The sequence below is a fragment of the Lathamus discolor genome, chromosome 6 (assembly GCF_037157495.1).
Source record: "Lathamus discolor isolate bLatDis1 chromosome 6, bLatDis1.hap1, whole genome shotgun sequence".
Classification (NCBI taxonomy): Eukaryota; Metazoa; Chordata; class Aves; order Psittaciformes; family Psittacidae; genus Lathamus; species Lathamus discolor.
Genome location: NC_088889.1, coordinates 85,073,581 through 85,096,889, shown reverse-complemented (window position 1 = coordinate 85,096,889; position 23,309 = coordinate 85,073,581). Strand labels below are relative to the sequence as shown.

The 23,309-nt window shown below is 36.2% G+C and overlaps 1 protein-coding gene across 2 annotated transcripts in view; it reads right to left on the bottom strand.

The window, feature by feature from the left end:
* The window catches only part of TRRAP (transformation/transcription domain associated protein), a 101,021-nt gene that overhangs the window by 40,230 nt on the left and 37,482 nt on the right, over nucleotides 1-23,309 (bottom strand). For both annotated transcript variants that reach the window (XM_065684396.1, XM_065684397.1), the window contains exons 33-57: nucleotides 21,646-21,765; nucleotides 21,198-21,317; nucleotides 20,674-20,838; nucleotides 20,096-20,277; nucleotides 19,612-19,810; nucleotides 19,068-19,196; nucleotides 18,346-18,612; nucleotides 17,530-17,736; nucleotides 16,521-16,679; nucleotides 16,303-16,437; nucleotides 15,986-16,096; nucleotides 14,568-14,714; nucleotides 12,470-12,683; nucleotides 11,662-11,787; nucleotides 9,604-9,750; nucleotides 8,359-8,561; nucleotides 7,553-7,674; nucleotides 6,460-6,673; nucleotides 5,296-5,475; nucleotides 4,791-4,937; nucleotides 4,020-4,139; nucleotides 3,462-3,749; nucleotides 2,429-2,566; nucleotides 1,908-2,020; nucleotides 1,326-1,461 (exon numbers count right to left, since the gene is read on the bottom strand). In XM_065684396.1, coding sequence (XP_065540468.1) covers nucleotides 1,326-1,461; nucleotides 1,908-2,020; nucleotides 2,429-2,566; nucleotides 3,462-3,749; nucleotides 4,020-4,139; nucleotides 4,791-4,937; nucleotides 5,296-5,475; nucleotides 6,460-6,673; nucleotides 7,553-7,674; nucleotides 8,359-8,561; nucleotides 9,604-9,750; nucleotides 11,662-11,787; nucleotides 12,470-12,683; nucleotides 14,568-14,714; nucleotides 15,986-16,096; nucleotides 16,303-16,437; nucleotides 16,521-16,679; nucleotides 17,530-17,736; nucleotides 18,346-18,612; nucleotides 19,068-19,196; nucleotides 19,612-19,810; nucleotides 20,096-20,277; nucleotides 20,674-20,838; nucleotides 21,198-21,317; nucleotides 21,646-21,765 — 4,089 coding nt within the window. The remainder of the gene's footprint in view (nucleotides 1-1,325; nucleotides 1,462-1,907; nucleotides 2,021-2,428; nucleotides 2,567-3,461; nucleotides 3,750-4,019; nucleotides 4,140-4,790; nucleotides 4,938-5,295; nucleotides 5,476-6,459; nucleotides 6,674-7,552; nucleotides 7,675-8,358; nucleotides 8,562-9,603; nucleotides 9,751-11,661; nucleotides 11,788-12,469; nucleotides 12,684-14,567; nucleotides 14,715-15,985; nucleotides 16,097-16,302; nucleotides 16,438-16,520; nucleotides 16,680-17,529; nucleotides 17,737-18,345; nucleotides 18,613-19,067; nucleotides 19,197-19,611; nucleotides 19,811-20,095; nucleotides 20,278-20,673; nucleotides 20,839-21,197; nucleotides 21,318-21,645; nucleotides 21,766-23,309) is intronic.

Sequence of the window (23,309 nt, the reverse complement as noted above, 5' to 3'; positions counted from 1 at the left end):
TCCTTACCCAGTCTTCTTGTCCCTCATCTCTCATTAGATCTTTGCTTTCCAGTCTTGACCACACTGGCTCCAGCCTCTGGTGCTCCAAAGATATTTTAATATTATATGTAATGGATATATTGCAAAATAAAATGAGTCTTATTTTAAATGGAATTAAAGTAGACTCAAAGTGAGAATAAAGCTAGAAATCTAATTAGTTAATTTGCCGTAATAAAGTGTTTGAGTACTTACAAAGAAAGCAAAAGAAGACACATAAAGGAAGCAATCCCCAGGCAGTAAAGAAAAGCATGGCTACTGAAAGAACAAACCTTCTACTATGCCTCTGCTAAGCAAGACTATAAAACCTAAGAAACAAGAAAACCAGCATGTGCCAGGTAAGTAATCATAATACATTTCCCACCACATGTAAACAACTTCAAATTTGTCATTGTCTTAATCAAAACACTAACAATCACTGGTATGATCTGCAGTGTACACAAGCCTCACCAACCAATAAACAGTGAACCTGAGATTTCGTGTTGTATTTTCAGGGATTTTTTTTTTAACACAGATCCTGAAATGCAGCCATACCACTATTCCTCAGATACACTAAGGTATTTAATGTAAACCAAACCTAACTGACACGTCCTAAACTCTTACATTTTCATACGTATCTTAATACCCCTTCATGTGTAACGGAGACAAACACAACAAATTGTGTTTAGCGGTTTTACACTTGGGCAGTAGAAGTTGAGAATGCTTCGGCTTTTGCCTTTCAGGTACTAAACCAAACAAAACCAGAGGAAATAGCCTTTTGCTCTTTTAAACCTGGACATATGGTTGTGCTGCCCACAGACAGGGAGATGATAACAGATGTATTTTCATACTTTATTCCATTTTACAAAAGGAATATTTGTTCCTGTAAAGGTGTAAAATACAAAAAGATGTGTGTCCCTCCCCCAATATTGTATTACATTAAATAATACCATATACTTGCAAGGGTTCCATTTTAAGTTTCTCCACATATCTCTGATGGCACACACTTTGAAAAGCATTTGTTGCTTTTCAGTGACTCATGACTATGCACCTTGCCTTTCACCTGCCCTGGCCACATTACTTACATACATTGCAGCTTTATAAACAGATAAAAAAAAGGAACCAAGTTTGTCTGTTGAAATGGCATGCTTCATTGCCAAAATACGCAGCTGTGAGCTGGGATATCAAAGAAAACTTCCCAAGAGCAGTTCACTGTGTCTGTGAAACGAACTGCAATGCTGACTTATCAGAAATGCAATCAGTAAAATGAAGAAATAAATGAAACATTAGCGCAGAAAGCCCACACTCACCTGCACCAAAGCCTCCTTCATAGCAGTCCAGTTTGAGACTCTCCATGCACACTCCAGTACAAGGTAAGGATTGATATGACCTTTTGACTGGCCATATTCTGTCAAAGGTTCCCACTGGTTCAGTTCTTTTGAGCAACTAAGAAAACCAGAAATATTGTCAATTTGCTTGCCAAAAACTTCAATAAAAGTGACTGTAAATGTTGTGTATCAGAGTATTATCTGCGTATTTGTTTGTCTATGAACAGCCCCGTAACCACTGCATAAGTTTCATCCAGATAGGATTTTTTTTATTATTAATTATTTCTTTCCAGTTACAACACAGAAATCTGTGAAGTGGGAAGAGCTGCATTTTGTGTCTCCCAGAACAACCATTTTAAATAGGAAAAACAAATCTTATCTCCAGTCTGTTTCTACCAACAATACATTACGTGTTTACAACACTCCAGCCATATCACTTTCCCCTGTATCTTAGCTAAATCCTGAGCTAAGTTCATTCTCATAACTAATGCTTTAAACCAGCACAGTATTTTACTTCTATTGCAGGGCAAAAATACTTGTTCTACATTAGCTTTTAAGTCTCACCGAATCCAATGGTCTTCCCAAAGCTGATACTCAGGAAAGATCGAAGGGGAAGCATTGTTCCGTTCATGTTCTTTTTTAGCTTTTTCCATTGCTTTTTCGTAAGTTTCTTGAGCCTAAATAGAGATGAAACCATTTTATTTTTTACAACTACTATATACACATTAAGTCAACATTCTTTTCCTTATAAAAAAAGTTATGAGAAAATGTCTATCAATTCTAAGATAAATAAATAAATAAATAAATAAATGAAAGTGAAGAGTGATGTGTGCTAACTCATTTCTGAATATAGTAGTTTTTGGCAGCTTTACAAATGTCATGAAAACTTGATGGACGTGATCAAAAATCACACCTTATCTAGGTATTACATGACATTAAACTACCACTTTAGCCAGTAGAGAAGCTGTGGCACTTTCTATTTTAGAAGACTGAAGCTATTTATTAGTATGCAGAATATTTTCCTGCTGACCAGAATCATCCTGACAGTAGAAGCACTCAAATCGTTTTCAGTATCAAGAGTGTACCTGTTCAAAAAAGCCATGTTGTTCATAGGCAATAGCTGTTGCTGTCTCTGGGAATTTGCAGCGTTTCTGCCATAGTCCTGCCCACATATCCTCTTCTTGTAACAAAGAGTAGAGCTCAGCAAGGGAATCCAGTATTTCCTAGGATGTTAAGCACATGAATTTATCCATAGTCAAGCTGTCCTTATAAAGCACAGTAGACAGCAAACCCACATGTTCTACACTGAGGCAAATTTAGAAAGATATCGAAATAGGGAAGTGTTTACACGAACTCTTTTTAAAACTCTAGAAGACAAGCAACTAGTAATGATCAAGTACTGAGAACAACTCCACTGCATTACAAGACCAAAAAACCCTCAAAAGACCAAAAAACACTATGGCTTCACTATGGTTTGTGCATTGATACTTCCTGGTTTTCCCTGATATATTAGATCAAACCAAAGAAAACAAAATTGTTTTAACAAGCCAACAGCTCAGTCTTTAATGTAAAAAGAATCTAATACTTAGCTTCCTCAGTTGATCGCAAACATGCCCATGTAGATCATAACTACCTGACAGACTACAACAGCACCTGCTCACAGGGAACTCCATTTGTTTAGGTAGCAATTCATTAAGGAGAAAAGCAGTCTTAGGGGAGACCTTATTGCATGCTACAGCTACCTGAAAGGAGGATGTAGCAAGGTGGGTGTTGTTCTCTCTTCAAAAGTAACAAGCAATAGGACAAGAGGAAGAGGTCTCAAATTGTGCCAGGGGAGGTTTAGACCGGAAAAAATTCCTCAGTGAAAAGAATGCCAAGCTTTGGAACAGGCTGCTGAAGTCATGGAGACACCATCCCTGGAGGTAATTAAAAGATGTGTAGATGTAGTGCTTAGGGATATGTTTTAGTGGTGGACTTGGCATTGTTAGGTTTATGACTGGACTTGATGACTTTAAGGGTCTTTCCCAACTTAAATGATTCCGTGATACTATTGTACTACACTGTCACTGTGTGTTTCTCTTCATATTTCATAAGGTATTTCACTTAATATAACACTACCTGTTGAGGAGGAGTTATGCTTTCCTGCTCATAAAATTCTGTTGTCTGCTTAGGCTTAATTTGTAGACTCAGTCCTTTTTCAAAGGCTTGATGTTCCAGCATCAGTGTAGAACGAAACCAGAGATTGTGAGTTTTACCCAAGTATTTCAGGACACAAGGTCTGATGGGAATGGGAGGAACACACTGTGACATTGCTTCCACAAAGCAATTCAGTGCACTCGGCTGGCAATCTCGCTGTACTTGATGGCTACCACTGCACAAGAACGGACTTATTTCACCTGCTAGAGCCTAGAACAAAAAACATAGTTACTTGCTCATACAGATTCTTTAATTAGAGAATTTAGATTTAAAATCTCATTAATACAGGAAACAATCATTTCATAAGGGTATTCTTTTTTGTAAGCTGAAGGACCCTATTCCATTCAAAAGTTTCACTAGTCACAAAGAATGGCAAACTTCTCAAAGCAAGTGAACAAGTCACTATGCCATCACAGAAATAATTTTTTCACTGAAACACCAGTCAAAGAGGAATTTGTAAGTGAGAAGAGAGATACTCACATGTTGTTGTCTGTCAGACAAGATTTTCCAAAGTCGAGAAAAAAGCTGTATCCAAGTCTTCTCTGCTAATGGTGTGGAAATATGACATAACTGGACAAAGGCACTCAACAACGCTCCAGTCTAGGAACAAAGAGAAAGAGATGGATACAAATGAGAAAAACACAATTTATAGAAAAAAGCAGTACACAGTTATACAGTTGTTTAAGCAGTAAAACAAAGGCCTTTTCCAAACAGCACATCAAAAAGATGTTTCCTTTAGTGATACGGATTACTGTAGCAAGAACTTAATCCTATTTTCATGTTGATCAAGGCTCTGATTCATTACTCTTACTATTAATAAAAAATAGAAGGAAAAGGAAAGAAGTTGATGACTGGTAAAGTTAATTGGATAGAGCTGTTATGGCAGTACTATTTCAACATAGCTGTCAGCTAAAATTAGTTTCTTAGAAATTATTTAAACATAAAATGTTGATACAGTTTTCTGATCCTATAGTCTGTCTTTGTCACCACTGTTTTCTTAACTGAGCAGTTAAAATATACTTACAGGTGGAGAAGGATGCAATTTAATTTTTTTTTTAAACAGTTTTTACACAAGAAATTACATCAGATTATAAGAGATGCCTACATTAAAAATCAAGTCAGCTAAAAAAAAATCAGAAATGTCAGATAAGGGGAAAAAAAGGCATGTCAGGTCAGTCTGAAGATTTCAGTATTAAAGATTTCAATATTTCAGTATTAAAGATTGTCAGGAAACCAACAATCTGTACCAACCTTCACTTCTCGAAGAGAGTCAAGAAATTTGTCATGCCGGTTGGTCAACATGTGCAGCTGATTGCCGATGTCCTTCTCAGAAAGTTCCTTAGTTTTAGGTGTACTGGTCTGATCTCCCGGAGCCAATTCAATGTCTATTTCAACATCCTATACAGAAGGCAAACACCACAAAGCATGCTGACATTTTCTGTGTACTTTTGCTTTTTCCCCCCATATAAATACAAAATGCCCTTCCAAACAACTTATTTCAGGTCTCACTGTTTCTGCTAGTTGTTCAGGTTCAAATATATAATTGTTAGAGTACTATAGTAAAGAAAAGGCTAAACAAATGAGTGCAAGTTCTAAGAAACCCATGCATGGTTAAAACATAGTGTATTAAGCGCAAGATACACTGAACAATCTGCGTGCATCATCTTCAAGACATTCTCCAAACTTACACAATGAGAAACTATGGAGAACAATACTACATAAATAAGATCTGTCTACAGTATTTTCTCTAAGTTACCTCTTCTTTGGATTCACTGTTTTCCCTTTCACGAGGCTCTTGTTTGACATGGGTTACCATGGCGAATGCTGCTCTATCGTGACTGTCAGCAAGGTTGATTACATTGGTGATGGAGGGCAGCATAGCACCCTGGCAGCTTGTCCCAATTGTAGTATTCCTCTCACACACTGCTAACAGGAGCTAAGGCATCCAAAAGCAAGGAGATTGTTTTAAATGTATGTTTTACCATATTATTTAAAGGAAAACATCACTATAATTTAATATCAACAAGATAAAAGTTGCTATAATGTTTAAAGCCTATTTATTACCTTTATTCATCAAATACATTAACACATTTTCATCTTAAACTGATTACATTTTGCCACCACTTTGAAGCTCATGACTGTACTTTCAAGAATGTTTTTCAAACCTCTCCTGAAAATGCTGAAGAAATAGGAACCTCCTATGCCTAAATTATGTATTTTGTACTTTTTAATATGCATATTCAGTGCCCTCAATCAGATAATGTATACAGACTCTCCCCATTAACATGGAAGTGCTCCCAAAAACAGGTAAGGGGGCAAAAAACCATCAAGCAATGCTGTTCTTTATCTCTCTGGAAGGAGCTCTAATACCTTTAAGAGTACAAGGTTATCCTCACAGTCACTTTAAGCCCATGCTTTAACATGCAAACTGTTTCAAAAATAAAAAGGCAGTTTGGCCTCATCTTGTTTTAAGGAAACCAACCCAAAATGCAATTCTGCTTCAATGCTAATCCCACCTAACAGCTGTCGTATCACCAGAACAGACTCTCTGGCCTTAACAGTTTTCTTGAAAACATATACTATGACAATTCTTTCATTTTTTTTTATAAATGCCACCATTTAAGAGATGGGTTTTCTTAAAGAAGCATTAACCTGGTCATTAATCTTTTCACAGAGAAAACAGATTTTAAAGGTCAAAAATAAAGCCACTTTAAAAGTATCACCATTTCATGGTTTAGTCATTGTGTTTATTTTCAAGCACCACGGGAAGTATCTGAGGCAGCAGACTTAATGCTTTTAGCTTTCATACAGACAATACATACCACAAGCAACGCTGCATAATGCTTTACACCCAACCAAGAAAAATGAGGAATAAAACATACTTCTCAAATGATATTTCCATTGCAAATAATTTCCATACCTCGATGCACTGTTTGATCCAGAAGTGATTTCCCATTGCTTCCCAGTTTTGAGAACAGGTCACATAAAGGAGGCGCTCATAAACACGTCGCTTCATAGAATTGTCAAAGACCTCAAAAAATTTGGCTCGGATGAGTGGCTGGGCACAACGCAAACCTGAGAGAAATGCTGGCTCCAGTTTAGCAGTAAGTTCACTACCAGAAAGATTCTCATCCCTAAAATAATCAAGATAATATGACAGAGACATTACGAAGAGAAGCCTTCTATGCTTTGCAGATGAAATACTAAAAATCAATAGAGGTGACACTCTGTAGAAGCCCACATGGTGTGGCATACATACAAGTGTGGCATTTTGAAAGAAACAGCAACAAAAATATTGCTGCTTCCTAGGAAACTACCCCAGAACTATGATAAAAACTCTTTCAGGATAAAACTGCATTATAATTATGAAACACTTTCAGCCACATCTGTATTCTGTTTGAAATGACACGTGATACTCACTGATAACAAACTTCTGATCACCATGTCCACACTAAGGGTTTGCACAATTACCCAGCAAAGAGAGCAGCAGCAAAGAGTAATTCCAAATAACGTGAATCATCAGCACAAAATTAAATACCTGGCATTTGTTGATAATTATTTCATTATATTGCAAATCCTGCCAGTTTAGCTCTAGCAAAATAACTCTCCTGCAAGTGTAATGTACAACAAATTTCCAACAAAAAAAACCAAACCCAAACCTTTATTATACCATATGGATGTGAAAAGACAGATTTCAGCTATCACCATAATGTTTAGAATGCAATCAGCTACGAAGACACCCTGCTGTCTTGGGAAAGGACTAGGTTGTGACAGTGGAAATATTTTAGTGGAGTCAAAACAAAAATCCTTTCAAAGAACTTCCATTTTCAAACTGTCTTTTAAACGCATTCTGTGGTCTCAGTGAGATCAAATGATTTTTGCATTTTAGAAAAAAGAAAAAAATAATAATCACTTAACTCAAACCTAAAAGATTGATGCTATGTTATAAAGGTCATATATGATACAAATTATGAACCAATAAACCGCAATAAATGATTAATTGCTGTAATTACCTATAGACATAGTTAACAAGGTCTAAGAACTGGGCATTTAATTCAAGGTCTTCTGGAAAACGCTTTTCAATGTAAGTCATCATTTTCACTAGTAAAATGGACTTCTCCCGGAGAGTAGGTGTCTGTGTTAAAAGAAGACATGATTAATTTTGTCACTTCATCTTAAAACATGCAGAGTACTCGCACATTCAAAGTACACCTCAGCCATCCTTTATGTCACTCTTTCACTCCTAAAGTACTGAAAAATAGCTTGGTAGAAGGTCATAGTTCTTGAAAAATAACTCAAGCATTTACCCTTCTAATATAGGCTACAGAGTTTTAAAATCGTGACTAAAACCAGGTTTGAGTTGTTCAATGATTACAAAAATCTAACTTAGATTTTTAAAAGTGCACATCCTTTTACAGAGCACTAGACTCTCAAGTACTCAATTCTAACAGAAAATATGGCAAAGTGAGGAGGCCACAAAATGTTAGAGAAATAACATGATTTAAACCAGCATTAGTCATTCTCCTCCTGAAGAATCTATCCTAGTTAATGTGAAACAGTTTAAAACTTTTACTTAGAAACAAGTTCTCAGCGAAACAGCACTTCAGATCACACACCTAATATACACCTAAAAAGCTAGGCATCCTTCGCTCCATTTACTTCCACAGTGGATGCAAAATATTCCAGCCCTCATGAAGGGCATCTGAACATATATAACAGATCCTTTACAAACCTCACTGGCAAAACCTGAAAATTATAACACTGGCTTACAATTATGTAGCATTTGAGAGCAATAATTATTTTTATAGTCTCAATTTACCTGATTAGCTGCCATCGGGGAATTGTTTTTCACCCACTCTTCTACTATTTTTACCACTGCACGAAGAATTTTGGCATCAGTAGATTTTTCAATGAGAGATGTTAGAATAGCTTGTATAAAATTTTTCCTCATTTCCATGCTCATCACAGCCAGGCGAGTTTTCACGAGATCCAGGCTTAGCATTACTAGTTCACTTGTACCTGCTATGGATGTAAATAAAGGATTAGAATTGGGCATACTCCTATAAAACACCTAGTAAAAATATTCTCAAGATGAGATACTGTAATTTTAAAAAATAGTAATGACAATATCTGGAAATAGATCCCTGGAAATAATGTTTCAGAATTACTACTTTCCATTCATAAATAACTCAGACTCCTTCGAAAAACCACCTCAAATCCATTCATTCACAATCCTAAAGGCAAGCCTGTGTGGTTTCATTTTGGTAAATTACAGAACCCTAGTACTGAAAAACTGCAATTAAACTTGTGAAAGAAATACTCTATGATGCAGCACACCTATTCTGTTCCGTTAATTTCCTGACTTGCTTATCTGTCAAGTTTAATAATTTTCCAATTGCTTCTCGGTGTTAATAAAATCTGCCAGGTTCTCACTTATCTAATTAAAATATAGGCTGGGAGTCTTAACAGCAGCAATTCTTACAAAGTCTTTCCTTCAGCAGCTTATTCATTAACAAACCAAAGTGCTCTTTACTAGCTCTGAATCTTCTACAAGAACATCTGATTTTTTCCACGACTCATGACCTAATTCATTTGATGATAAAGAGAATTGTCCAGAATTAAAGAGATGCTATTTTTAAGATAAAAACTAAAGCATCAGCTCAAACAAGTTAATTTCACAGTTGTTCCATTGTTACCAAATAGGAAGGAGTGAAAATAAAAAAGTGAAAGCACAGACCCAAAAACTTCAGCCCCTCTCCCCTCAAAAATCTTACAAAATTTCAGTATTTCTGCACATGCTGTAGCTCAACAAATATTCACTAACCATTCACTGAAGTGTTTGAGTTAATACTGAAATTCACATATTAACCAGGTAAGAGGAACTCCAAGTACATTTTTTCCATCCTTCAATACTTGAGTAGTATTTCTCACTAATGCTGACGTATTTTTCAACACGTAACAATGCACACAAAACCACGTGAATTCCTTTACTATGTTAATACATCCTAAAATGCTAATACAACACTTCTAATCATTAACATCCTTAGTCTAAATAACATCATACCTGTATTTGCTTCTGCTGTTCCTGCTGTAGCCTGTGGGTTTAAGTGTTCCCTGACCATCTTCTGCAGAGATCGCATAAAAACTGAAATCAATCTGTCAATATAGCTGGGATTGTTACTGCATGCAGACTTCAGAATCATTAAAGTACCTACAGAGAAAAACAATACTTAAGGAAATAAAACTTCCATTGAGCATGACCAAAGTTAAGATACAGGTTTTCAATATGTATGTTCTCATTCTATGAAAGAACACAGGAAGATGTTCTAGCTGTATTTTGTCCTGGAATGAGAAATCTGGATAGGTTTGAAGTAAAACTTCAATCTCAACTTCAGTCCTTAGTCTAAAACTAACAAGCAATTTTTGCATTAACTAAATATGTGAAAGTTCTGTATATATGGAGGACAAGGGGGAGAAAGGGAGGACAGAAAGGGAGGAATGGAGAGCAGGTACTTCCTCAAGACCCTAAAATATATATATAAAAGAAACATTATATGCATAGTTAACCAAGCAAAATTAAACTACTCCTAATGTTGCACATTTGTTCTAGTAGCAAAAGGCAGCAAAAAGCTTTTACATTAATAGACCCAGGTTTAGTACTTAAAAGTAACTCCAAACAATTACACAATCTTGGGTTTCTATCTAGAAACTGTATAAAATTCCATAAATCAGATACTGTACACTGAAAAAGTTAACTGCAGAATCACTGGAATCTGGCACAGTTCATGAATGCACTATGCCTAAAGACCACAGTCCTTTCAAATTGCACATAGCTGTTAACAATGCCTATCCCAATATAAGCTTCTCCATATTCATGCAAACCCATCAGTTTCAGCAATATCTATGCTTTAAAATACTTAACTCTTTAAAAGAAGTACATACATCCTATGAAACTGTAACCTCAAAAACCTACAGCTGCCTCTTGGCCTACTGCAACTTCATAATGCAACAAAAGCCTACACCAATATTTATAGAAGTGTAGCTTTGTTCATTGAGTGGCTGCTTTGAAAGTTTTGATTTCTTTCCATGCTCAGATGTGATTGGCACACAATGTTCAGCCTATTAAACACAGAATTAACAACCTAAGCCCCACCTTCGACGGTCACACTGTAGTGCTGCTTTTAAGTGAGCTTTGGACAGAATCTAAGAAACATCTTTCTTAGTTAGTTAGTTGTAAGGCACATCCTGACATCTGACAAATAGGCAATTCCCAAAGCGAAATTACAACTATCTACACAGATCACAGAGTAAAACAGTGAAGGACATTTGCCATTTAAATCAGCAAGTTTTCCAAAATTGTGCAATTTCAGGTCTGTATTACCAACACAACTAGTTCTGGGCCAAGCTGTATTGTTCCAATATATCTTTTGTCATTGTATTATGCAGCTGAGCTCTCTACCAGTTAAGTAAGTATAAAGAGCAAGAAAAGAAGAATATTCCAGCTCTTTAGAACGGTATATGCTAAACTTCAGATATGCTTGCTCAAGAAAAATAGTATTTTTGTAATTTCTTACTTAGAATTCAAGATCTACAAATGCATAGTTTTTCATACACTATTTAAGTCAGTCGATAAATGACGCTTTAAAAACAACTGAAAAATAAAATATAAGATAATACCGTGTAAGAATGTTTACACAGATTCCTTGAAATACTCTATCTCAGAGAACTACCTACAGGATTTTGTTTTTTCCATGCAACAAGTTTCCAGTGACTTTGACTTTTTATTTTGGTTAATCTGAACACTGCACCTTTTTCCTATACACTTTTAATACAGGAGGCTTCCACCTGCAGCTCTCCACTTCCAATAATTGCTCTCAAGTCAGCTACTGGCAGAAGACAGAATGCAATGAACTCCTCAGTCCCTTTCTTCACAGATGACAGACATCCCAAGCTCATCTCTCAAGTTAGCTCAAAATGCTTCCCACAGCTTCCTCTGCATAATATCAGATTTCAATCTCCTTATGGAAAACAAAAGCTCATAATGTTTGTGAAAAGACAAACATTACACTCCTGAACAGACACTCTACAGATATCTACTAGAGATGGGGGAAACTTAACTTACCAAAGAGCTGAGAAGGGTTAGCATTAGTGGCTTTTTCATAATTAGTAAGTCCTTCATAAATAACCTTTCCAACTGCAGCATAAAGGCACTCCAGCTCTTCATACTTTGAAGCTACACTTGAGGTGCCTGCAGAGTTTGAAGAGTTGTGTTTATTTTTGGTAACATTAACCCAGAACAGGCAAGTAACACACTGAGAACTCACAGTCATCTATCTATACCATCACTGGAAGTTTATGCTTCTGACAAACCACAGTAACACAAGCAGATCCCTCATGTATATAAACCTCTTTATTATACAACCAATGTCTTCTATAATAGTGTACCACTCCTAAATAATTAATTTTGATGAGAAGTCTAAGATAATGTTCTTTTAAAAAAAATCAGTTATCTAAATTAGTTTCTATTAAGACACAGCATATTACCTGTTGTCTTTCTTTCCCATGCACTATCTCCCTTCCTTGCTTTAGCAAAACAGCAGTTTAACAACTAAAAATTTGCACTTCTGAAGCTGAAATATTATAATTGCAAAAATGAATTAAATTTATAGCATGCATTTCTTGAACTAAAGTTATGACAGCCACAGGTTATTAAGTTTTTAAGTCAATGGATAATAATGTATTCCACATGATTACTTATTTTAACTTTTTTTTTTTAAACAGAGGTTGAAATTGCAAGCTAAAATGGACTATTAAATGCAGGAATCATAAAACATAATATTAGCACATTCCAAGGAGTATCTTCACACCACCCTTAATCACTTAAATTATGCAGCAACAAAGGATAAAAGGAGGAAGAAAATACCACATACTTGGTTCCGTAGGGAAAATACCCATTAGGCGAGAAAGCAAACTGTGAACTGCTCTCAAAACTTTGGTGTTCCCACAAGTCATACAAGCTGCTACACCTCGTTGCAGGGGTTTGAAGCTGCTAAGGATAGCAGGGGGCTGAAGTACAGTTAACAGAAAGCTTAAGACCTCTAAGCCAGTGCAAATGTTGGCAAAGTTGGCCTGATTGGGTTGCTCCTAAAACAGAACACATACAGAAAGGCAATGAGTGAGGGAAACAGCAGAAGTATTACACAGTATAGGAAACCCAGCTCAGATCTGTTGAACCTCTGTAATAAGTTTGAGGTTCCTATGCTAGTGATATTTTACATCAATTGTTTGTCTAAGTCATGCAATAAAAACTGTAAAATACAAGGCACTATAAAATCTTTAGTCATAAAAAGCATTTACAGGTGTATGTTCCTTCTAGTGTCATTTGTGATCCTCAGATCTGGAATTTGCTTGCACCCTTGGTGGTTAGAAATCCTTTCAACAGAGGATTATGTTTTATCTCCTTGTCAACATTGTTCAAAGACAGGCCTTCAGTGAAGAGCTAAACCAGCATATTCTATAATAAGTCATAGCTCAACTGCTAGAAAAGGGGTCGTTGGAACTAAACAAAAAATTAATTAAAATATTCATAGTAATAATTCATAATGTATATAAATAAACCATAATATATAAATCAAATTCATTAATATTTACAGTAATAATTAATAAAACAAAAAGCGTGACCAGCAGCAAGAAGGAGGTGATGCTGCCCCTCTACTCTGCTCTTGTGAGACCTCACTTGCAGTATTGTGTACAGTTCTGGTGTCCTCAACATAAAAAGGACATGGAGCTGGTGGAGCAAGTCCACAAGGATGATCAGAGGGCTGCAGCACCTCCCATATGAAGACAGGTTGAGAAAGTTGGGGTTCTTCAGCCTGAAGAAGAGAAGCTGTGTGAAGACCATATAGCAGCCTTCCAGTATCTGGAGGAGGCCTACAAGGATGCTGGAGACGGACTCTTCATCAGGGACTGTAGTGATAGGACAAGGGGTAACGGGTTCAAACTTTAACAAGGAAAGTTCAGGCTAGATAGAAGGAAGAAGTTCTTCTCTGTGAGGGTGATGAGGTGCTGGAACAGGTTGTCCAAGGAAGTTGTGAATTCTCCAATGCCCTGGCAGTGTTCAAGGCCAAGCTGGACAGAGCCTTGGGTGACATGGTCTAGTGTGAGGTGTCTCTGCCCATGGCAGGGGGGTTGGAACTAGATGATCTTAAGGTCCTTTCCAACCCTAACTATTCTATGATTCTATGATTCCTGGACATATCTTTGTAAGCCAACAGAATTATCACTGTAAATTTTCTGTTTGCTGCAGAAGCCTTATCCCTTTTTCTGAACCTCTTGTATAATTGATGCCACATAACACAAAATTAAGATACAAAATTTCCGTTCCAGATGGCTCATATCCTTGTATTAAGTAAACATCAACAACGTCCATCTTCCTGAGGATGGAATTAGATACTTCACCTTTCAATGACTGTATCTATAAACACAACAGTATAGCACATGTAGATTAACATCTGGGAAAAATGGCCCTCCTCAAACTCTCACATAATTTTAGACATTTTAAAATCTCCAAAAGCAGGATATATTGCTTTTTTATTCAAAGAAACAAAAAAGTTTCTGTTGAATAGAGTTCCTAAAAAATTTAAGCAATGAAGAGTTACTAGTCTATTAAATAGCATGAAACAAATAAAATAGGTTTAGAGAAAGTTATTATATGGCAAATAGCACACAAACAGCATACAGATGATAGTCAAAATATGCTGTATCATAAAATACAGGAAACTAACCTTTCAGTGAACTTCGTATTACCATAACGTAGCTAGAAAAGTAGGAACCAGTAAAATCAATCTTAATCTGTAAAACTTTCTATAAACAGAAAAGAAACCAACCAAGCAATTCACATACTTAACAATTTATGTATTTCACTACAAAGAAGAAAAGATTAAGACTGTAAAAATCAGGTATTGCTACTATTCAATCAACATACGTCTAGTGAAACCTGAAGACCTACAAGACTAGAATGTTACCTACCACGGTCATTAGCAACTTATCAAACCACTGCAACTTCAGCTCTGATTTTGGCCACATATCTGGTCGTAAAGCTGTCTTCAGAAGGTTGACACAGCGGCGAGACAGCAATTCCCCAGGAGATCCAGCAGTGTTTGAGTTGTCATTTACCTAGCAATTAATCAGAGTTAACAAAATGACACCCTTTTGTAACCAACTCATTAATTTATCATGCATTGCAAGCAAGCATATAATTTCTTATTTCTGAAATGGATGAGCTTAAGTAGTTTTATCAGTACAGTCACAGAGCATTTAACTGCATAAGAAGCTGACAACTAATAGTAAACATCAGAACTGGTGTCTAAACTGCTAGCTGATTGCCTAAAATCACCCATCAAAGGCATATTTAAAAGAGCTTAATCCCATACTTTGTTATGACATGCTAGGATGGTTAACATTTTCCATTTGCAAAGTATCCATACCTTACTCTTTACTCAATTCATCTTTATACTTCAAGAGCATGCCTATTCTCTGCAATGGACTGGTGTATAAAACCCCTTATCACTTACCAGCTATGTCTGCTGCAGAAGCAGAAGCCATAAAATTTGTTAGCCTTGAGTTACACCTAACTAATTTTCCCCACTCTAAAAATATTCATTCTTAACAAAATTTGGCGAAAAGCTTTAGTTCTACGTGCTGCATGTAAACAAGTAATTCCACGTATTTGATCTTGAAAATACAATCACAATCATTATTCTTAGATACATAATTTACATCGACTTTCCTTATTGAACTCTCTAAATACTGTTCAGTTAAAGTATTTTATATGACTAAAATATTCTTGCCATTAAATCTAAGCAACAGAACAAGCATACTTTGCAGCATCAGGGAAATACATAAAACACTTATGGAAACTTTTTGAAGTCTTTGGCTGGCTCCAGCCAAATTCTACTAGTCACATTTATTTTCAATCTTGTCACTCCTAATCTAGGACTTGCTTGAGAAGAGAACATAAAGAACAAACAAAATGCTAGAACTGATCAACAGCACAGTAAATTGGAGACTCCTTCAATTTCAAAATCTGGATTGCAACTGCTCACATTTAAAGAGTTAGGTTCAAAGTGCACACTCCCTGCATAAAGCTATAAACGTACAATGCCAACAATAAGAAGCTAAAGCATACTTCTCATGAATAATACCCATCATTTGTGAAATTAAAAATATGCAGAGACTGCTTAGCAAATTTGATTTCTTTCCTCCTTAAAATAGTAACATTTTTTACTTTTTGTACAATTTCACATTAAAGTTTCTAACCTTTCACAAAAGAAAGTATACGAACACTAGAATAATCCAAGCATAAAAGGACTCTTATGAAAAAAGGGGGTTAAGGGTTTGGCCACTAATGCCACATTGGTAGTTGCATATCAGAATAAATACACTACCTGGCAAGCAATTCTAATCAAGAAATTCACAACTGTATCTGTATGCTGCTTGTCAATTGGCTTGGAAAGCAGTGCATCAGCTCCTGGCAAGGACTGGCTACGTCCAAATACCTGCATGTATACAGAACACAAAAACCATAAGAAACATTGAAGGATAACAACAAGCAGAATAGATTTAAAATATATTCTAAAACTGTAACTTTTAATTCAGGGAGCTAAAACTTGTGAGTTATGTGGAATAAATAATTATACTAAATTGTTTAGTCAGTGCAGGTTATAATTTCAGAGTATTTGAACAAAAACTCATTTTTCCTTACAGCACTTATTGCTCCTGTAGCAGTCCTGAAGCGTTTTACTTCTTGGCCAGAATCCACAGACAATCCTCTTTTAACAGCAGATGAGGCAGAACTTGATCCATCTCCACCTGTACTTGAATCCATATCTGAATCTGGCTGAAATATCAGCAATGTGCATGTTAAAAAAGCATTTAACTGTGTAACATTTCAATCTTTACCAGTTTATTTAAACTACCTACCTGCTGGTCTTTAATTCTTTGCAATTCCCATTTAATAACTACTTCAGCAAGATCCACAGCTAATTTTCTTTGCTCTATTGTAACACTGGGAGTGAAGCCCAGTCTCTGCATGGCACTAACCATATGCTGAACCAAGTGATGCCTGACTGGATAATAAACCTAAAAAGATGGTTGCAGTCATGTTAGCCATTAACCAATAAAATTCTACACAATACAGAGCTGAAATAAAGCAAAATGCTAAAATAGGTCTTTAATCCCACAGTTTCCTAAATCTCTACCAGTTCAAATTTTGCAATCCAGAAAAGTAATTGGTGCTTTGGAAATAAAATTTTGGCTACAATTTTCAGTAGTGACTACTGACTTCATGTACTCAAATGAAAATGTTCTTCTGAAGGTATCATTCCAAATTTTTGCTGATCCTTTTAAAGAGCTGCAACTCACATTTGAACACACTCAGATATTGCTTTCTAAAAGCATTAAGCAACCAATTCCTGAAAAGTCACTTCAATGCATATTAACTAGCTGTCACTTTGCATCATGTTTTAATATGTGTTTTCAAAAATGCTCCTGTATTGACATTCCCCCATTTGTTTAACTTTTCACAACATACATTAGCTGGAGATAAAAGCTACGTAGTTAACCCCACAGGATATGTAAAGTCAAACAAACAGCGATTACTGAAGCATGGAAAATAATATGGTTCTGCATTTTTTTAAGCAACTCTTCTTTTTTTTCACACCCCTGTTAGAGAGCACTGCTAATGCACGTTCAATTGATCAATCTTGCAGACTTTCACCTAACATTTTGAGTTCTAATTTCATTCATGCTAAAACTTAGCAAGTGGTTTCCTATTTAATAGTTGGTTTCAGTCTTTAATAAATATTGCTGCAGACAGCTGAAGCCTTCTGAAGCTACACCATACAAATCAGATGTTAGTTTCTAATCAAACTGCAGTTTACTTCCTTGATATCTGAGGTACAGTGACTACCAGAATAACTGGTATAAGTACCTTGAAATGTTGTACTATCAAGTGTAAAATATGTACTAGCTGGGGAACTGTATGACCCTCTTCCACAATAATTTTTCGTGTCCAATGAGTCAACATCTGATGCCCATCCTCCATTCGAGCTGGCACAGCTGGAGTCAGAATAGCCATTGCTTGCCTGACAATAGCTCGGGCCTCCATCGCATGAGCTTTTAGAAGACTGTGGAAGACCTAAACAGCAAAGTTTGTGATCAATGTTAATATTATACATATTTAACGAAAAGAAAGCATTTAAAAATAAAGAGGAACAACAACAGTTGTGTTTCTAAAGAACACAATCTTTTCCTAAAGACCCATATTTTAGTAAATATGATAACTCGTCATCAGGAATATACAGTGTATCCTTCTGTCTCCTTCCCTTTTTCTTCCTCCCTCTCTATTGTCCAACTTGAAATTTTCCTTTGGTCCCCACATTTTCAAGTGAATGTTTGCCTCTTAAAGCAGGAAACATACCAATTTTGTTAATTCAATTGAAAGCACTTCTTATTGCCCCCTTTATCCTTTCTTTTTTCACTTATCTTTAAATTTGCTATACTCTTTCTTTTAAATTTTCTATACTCTTAAATTTTCTATACTTTCCTATCCACAAATAAATCTGTATTAACATTTGGCTTACTGCCTTCAGATTTTTTTGTTCCATACGAATTTAACTGTTATTTTTATAGCAGGTATCCAAGACTACTGCACACCCCCTACTCTTCAATTTAAAAATAAAAGCAAGCACACTACAGAACTTATCAACATCCCTTAAATGTATGAATACAAGCCCATAGCCAATACCTGCAGAACTATCTTCTTATGTATGGCAAATTTTGCAATGATGTGTGCCAGAAGCAAATGTCCACTGTATTTGCAAGCTGGGTCCACACATGCCTTGGACAGAAGGCAAGGCCAAGCAAATGTCATTAGGCGCCGCAGTTTGCTGTTCCGGTTTTTGTTATTGTCATGAATGTGGTGTGGAGCGTGCTCAACCAGAAGTGTGGCAAACTGCAAGAGATATATCCTGAGAGAATCCAGCATATCGGCCTGTTTTTCTGGATCAAGTACCTAGTCCCAGGGATGATCAAATTGGAGAGGAGGAAGGTGAGAAGGGGGAAAAGAAAAAATAAAAATTAATCTCTATAATAAAGAAAAAACCCAAACCTCCTCTTCAACAACACCTATTTTATAACCAGTAACTGATTCAATGAAATTGAAGTGAATTACAAAATTACTCATGTCCAGTCTTGGAAAGCTTTATTTATGAAAAAGACTGGGTTTACAGACATACAAGGCCTATTTCTAAAGACAGATATTCAAGTCATTAAGACATAAAATTGTAGTCAAATCCTACCAATGACTGACGGATCTCACAACAGTTCAAAGTTATGAAGTGATTTGATACAACCGGTCACAGTATTTAGAAACAGCACAACTAATTCACATCAGGAATGAAAAGCCAAATGAGGGGGACCAATTTTGTTCGATTTTTCAAACCCTTTAATGTAAACAAGGGTTGTTACCTTTGTTATAAAAACACTAGTGATGCTCTCTGGGTTATCTCCTTCTGGGTTTGGGGGTCCCAACAGCTGCTCACCTTCTCCCTTTTCAAAACTGTACAAGAAAGCAGGATTCAGGATATGTTGCAGCACCTACAGAACATAAAAAGACCTCAAAACAATTACACTCAATAAGTGGATTCTTCTAACAGCAGTAAACATTCAAGTAACTTCATATGCAAACCTGCACGTTAGACACACGCTGTGTTAAAAAAGAGAAGGTATAAATAAAACCTTAAGAAACAGATACAGGCTATTATCCCTCTTTTTCCTTTCCAAGGGCAAAGATTCTTAGAAAGTGTAAACTAAAGTAGCCCACATTGAAGACAAGATGAATTGCTGTCTCTATTTATTATCGCTCTTCTTCAGGTATGATATTTTCACCTAAATGGCTCTGCCAATTATCAAACTCGTTGACATTTAAGTAAGCGAGTTTTGTTGCCCTAGTTCCCCAGAAGAAAATTAAACCTAAATACCAGGCTTCTTTTGATTTAATTGCTTTAGTTACCTTGGCTTTGAGCTCATCTCCAAAGTTTGGGTCATTGAAGTCTACAAACCGGAAGAACAAAGCCCGTTTTTGGGGAATGCTGTAATTTTTGGGGATCTCTTCTTCCATGTATTCCTTTAAAAAAGTCATATTGCAGAGAAATCGACCCGTAAAAGCTCGAAGCAACTGGAAGAGCAACTCTATATCACCATAATTCCTTCTGTAAGAACACAATAAAAAGTTTCTGTGAAAAAATACCCAGCCAAACTACTGTGCTGATGACTTGGTGAAGAAACTATTCTTGGTTTTAAGTAAGCAGAGAGGCAAGTTCAAGCAGCACCAGAGACATGGGTTTAGAGCTAATGGCAGTATTATGAAAGATATTAAACTTTCTCTTCAATAACTGCGAACCTTAGAGGGTTTTAAAAACCAAAAAAAAAAAAAAAAAAAAGTAATGTTAAAGATAATATGTAGAGAAGCTAAAGGAAATAAATGTTTTACGTACTTGCAGTAATTCAACAAGCAATACGCTAACAGCTTCGGTTCCTTCCAATTTGTCGCAGCCATATTCTCCTTACGATGTCTCTCCTGAAAAGCTTCACTCACCCATACACGTTTCAGCTGATTCACCAAGGAATGCTGATTTGCTAACCAGCATTCATCATTCTTAACAATAATGCTTATGATCTGTCAAAACCAAAACAAGACAAATGCAGTCAACATACAACAGATCTGTCAGTAGAAACAATTTATATAAAGGCAATTTTTTTAAGGTCAATTAGAAGTTCTAAAATATTTTTAAAAAGTCAAAAAAAACTCATTTAGATGAATTTTTAAAGGATATTTTTTCTTCCTTAAGTTTCTGTTGCCATGTCTGACTCTTGTATCTTACTTGATTTGAAAAAGTATAGTTTGAGTGTATTTCCCTTTCCTAGAGTGACTGTAACTACAAACACTACATTCTTACAAGTGTTTTTCAAGCTATAATACAGACACATACACTTGAAAGCCTGTATGTAACAGGCTTGTAGTTAAATAGCTTTTAACTATCTAGTGCAGGGACACACAAGAATAAATTAATACCTTGATAGCCTGAAACTGTAGATCAAGACGCATTGTGGTAGTGCTTGGAGAACCAGGTCTAACAGCTGCTTGGGTACCAACAGGTAACAGAAGAGTGATAAATCGGTTAGGATTTGCTGCCAGTACATCTCGTAGAGGTTTGGCATCTTTATGTTTTAAGAAACTCTGAAGAAGGGGAAGAAATAATTTTAATAACAACCTTTAAAAGAAAAATACCAAAAGCCTATATCATCCTGTAGCTTTTATATTGCTCAGTAAAGTTCCAGAGGTTATATTTCACATATATAAAAACAGCCTCTACAACTTCAGTAATAATCCTGTATGATCTGGAAAGGTACAAAATCGGCATCTCAGGACAAACAAATGCAAAACTGAAAACAGGCACCTACAGTCAGAGCAAGACCATGACTAAGGACTACAAGGTCATACAAGGAAAAAAAGATGGAAAAGATGAAAAACTTTTAATTCATCAGATTTGTGAAGATGAGGAGTTTTTTTCCTGCTCCACTCCCCACACAGCTTACCATAAACATTCTGCTCCACTGTGGATCATTTAAAGTGGCTTCCATCATGAACAACTCCACAGTCTGGGATGGATGACGTGTCAAAAATTTGATGAGTGGTTCCCTGAATGGACTGCCAGCCTGAAAGATTCATAAAGCTTAAATTAAAAATGCAGAGTACAGAGTATTTTCTACTAATTTACTAGCACTCAAAAAACCACATTTGACTTGGCATTTATGCAGATACAAAATGTTCAGAACTTTCATGATGACAATTTATTGACAATTTTTAAACTTCACTTTTAAGAGTCTAAGACAAATGTTACCAACTCCTAAAAGGCTTGAAGAGTGTATTTATTTATTACATCAAATGTTCCCACACCATGTTTAAGATATTATATTTATTATATGCTAATGTTTAAAAATACCATAAAGCAAAAATACCAGCAATGTTAACTTCCCCTCTTACCTCAATTAACATTGCCCGTTCTGTTTTCATAACAACTTCCAGCAGAGGTTTAACCAAAGTCTGAGGGGCAGCTGGGATCAGATGGAATAAATTTATAATGGCTGAACAAATCTTCATTTCCTACACGTAAAAAGAAACACAGGTTAATGTTACCCGCTAAATATATAAGAACAGTATCGCACATCGCACCTTTTTTCTTCCTCTCTATATTAGCATAGCCAGCAACCAAATGCAAGGGGTTAACATATATACAGCATCTACTTATCATGATGCATGGAGACAATTGCTCTTGTTGAAGTCTGCCCTTCCACCCTTGCAATATAATACTTAATTTTGTCAGTAACAGTTGTGTTTTACAGGTAAGAGCTAAACACTGAGTAATGATAATGGTGATGGGGGAGTTACAGAGTGCTCACTGCACTACACTGAAGTGGCTCATGCATCAATTAGCCAGACTTTCCCTTCTAAACAGCTCCTCACATACACCCCACCGCCGCAGACTAGACGTGAAGAAAAAGACAGGCATCTTTCCCCACATATTTCAAGCAAGACCATGATATACTGAAGTTTATCTTGTAAACAGCTGGTTATTTCACAGAAAAGTCAGCTCTGTTCTAGCACTAGATGCTAAATTCTTCTTAAACCCCAAGCCATTTTGTTTTTCTTTCACTGTGTAATTTAAAACTGTATTTCAGTAAACTAGAGTTTGGATTTCTTCAGGAAGAAAAAGGAAAGGAAAATACCAAAACATTCACCCTCACCAACTCCCTAAAACCAATTTCTAGTATGCACTATACAAAGGATCATTATCAAACGTATTGCTTTTCCTCAACTGAATGTAAACACAAAGTATTAGGCTCACTTCTTCAACATGATCTGCCTAGGCAGATCCCTAGGATTGAAGTGCAGGACTGAGAACACATACCAAATCTTTTGAAACTGCTTGTGCCTTCACAGAAATTAAAAATCCTGCTCTTCCTAGTACAAACATGCTTCGCATCCTGAACAGCAATGTTACCAAAACAGCTCTGCCACGGACAAACAGAAGACAATTCACAGCACTGCACTCAAAGGCATAATGCACACTGCCCAAAACACAACAGTAAAACTAATACACCACACTGCAAAAGAAATCTAAAAAAATAAGAACAAAAAAAGAAACAAAAAAAGCCCAACACAACAAAGAACTTCCTGGTGCCTCCACTGAGTTTCTCACCTCTACCACTTCTGCAGCAGGCTGAACCAAACCAGAAGTCACAGCATGAAAAGGAAAAGCCCACAAGAATATCAAACAAATGAACAAATCAGGATATGCTATTCTTCAGGCTGCAGCCAGAAACTGACTTCAGTAGGGTTATTTCTCATCTCAAAGTGAAAGAATGGAGACAATGAATATCTCCCATGCTCTGAACTGCTCTTCTAAGAATTAGGATGAAAAGCATCCTTTTTTTACGTGTATGTTGTTTAGACACAGCTTCTCAAATATTTATAATGAATAAAAAATAGACACAAGATTACTGAGTCAGGGGAAACAATATTTTAGCATCTTCCAAGAAAAATCTGTCCACCATCAATTAAGAAACCACTTTCAATACTTTGACTACCAAGATACGAAGTCCTTCTAATAGGCTGCAATGCAGAATTTCCACATGCTGCCACCGTTC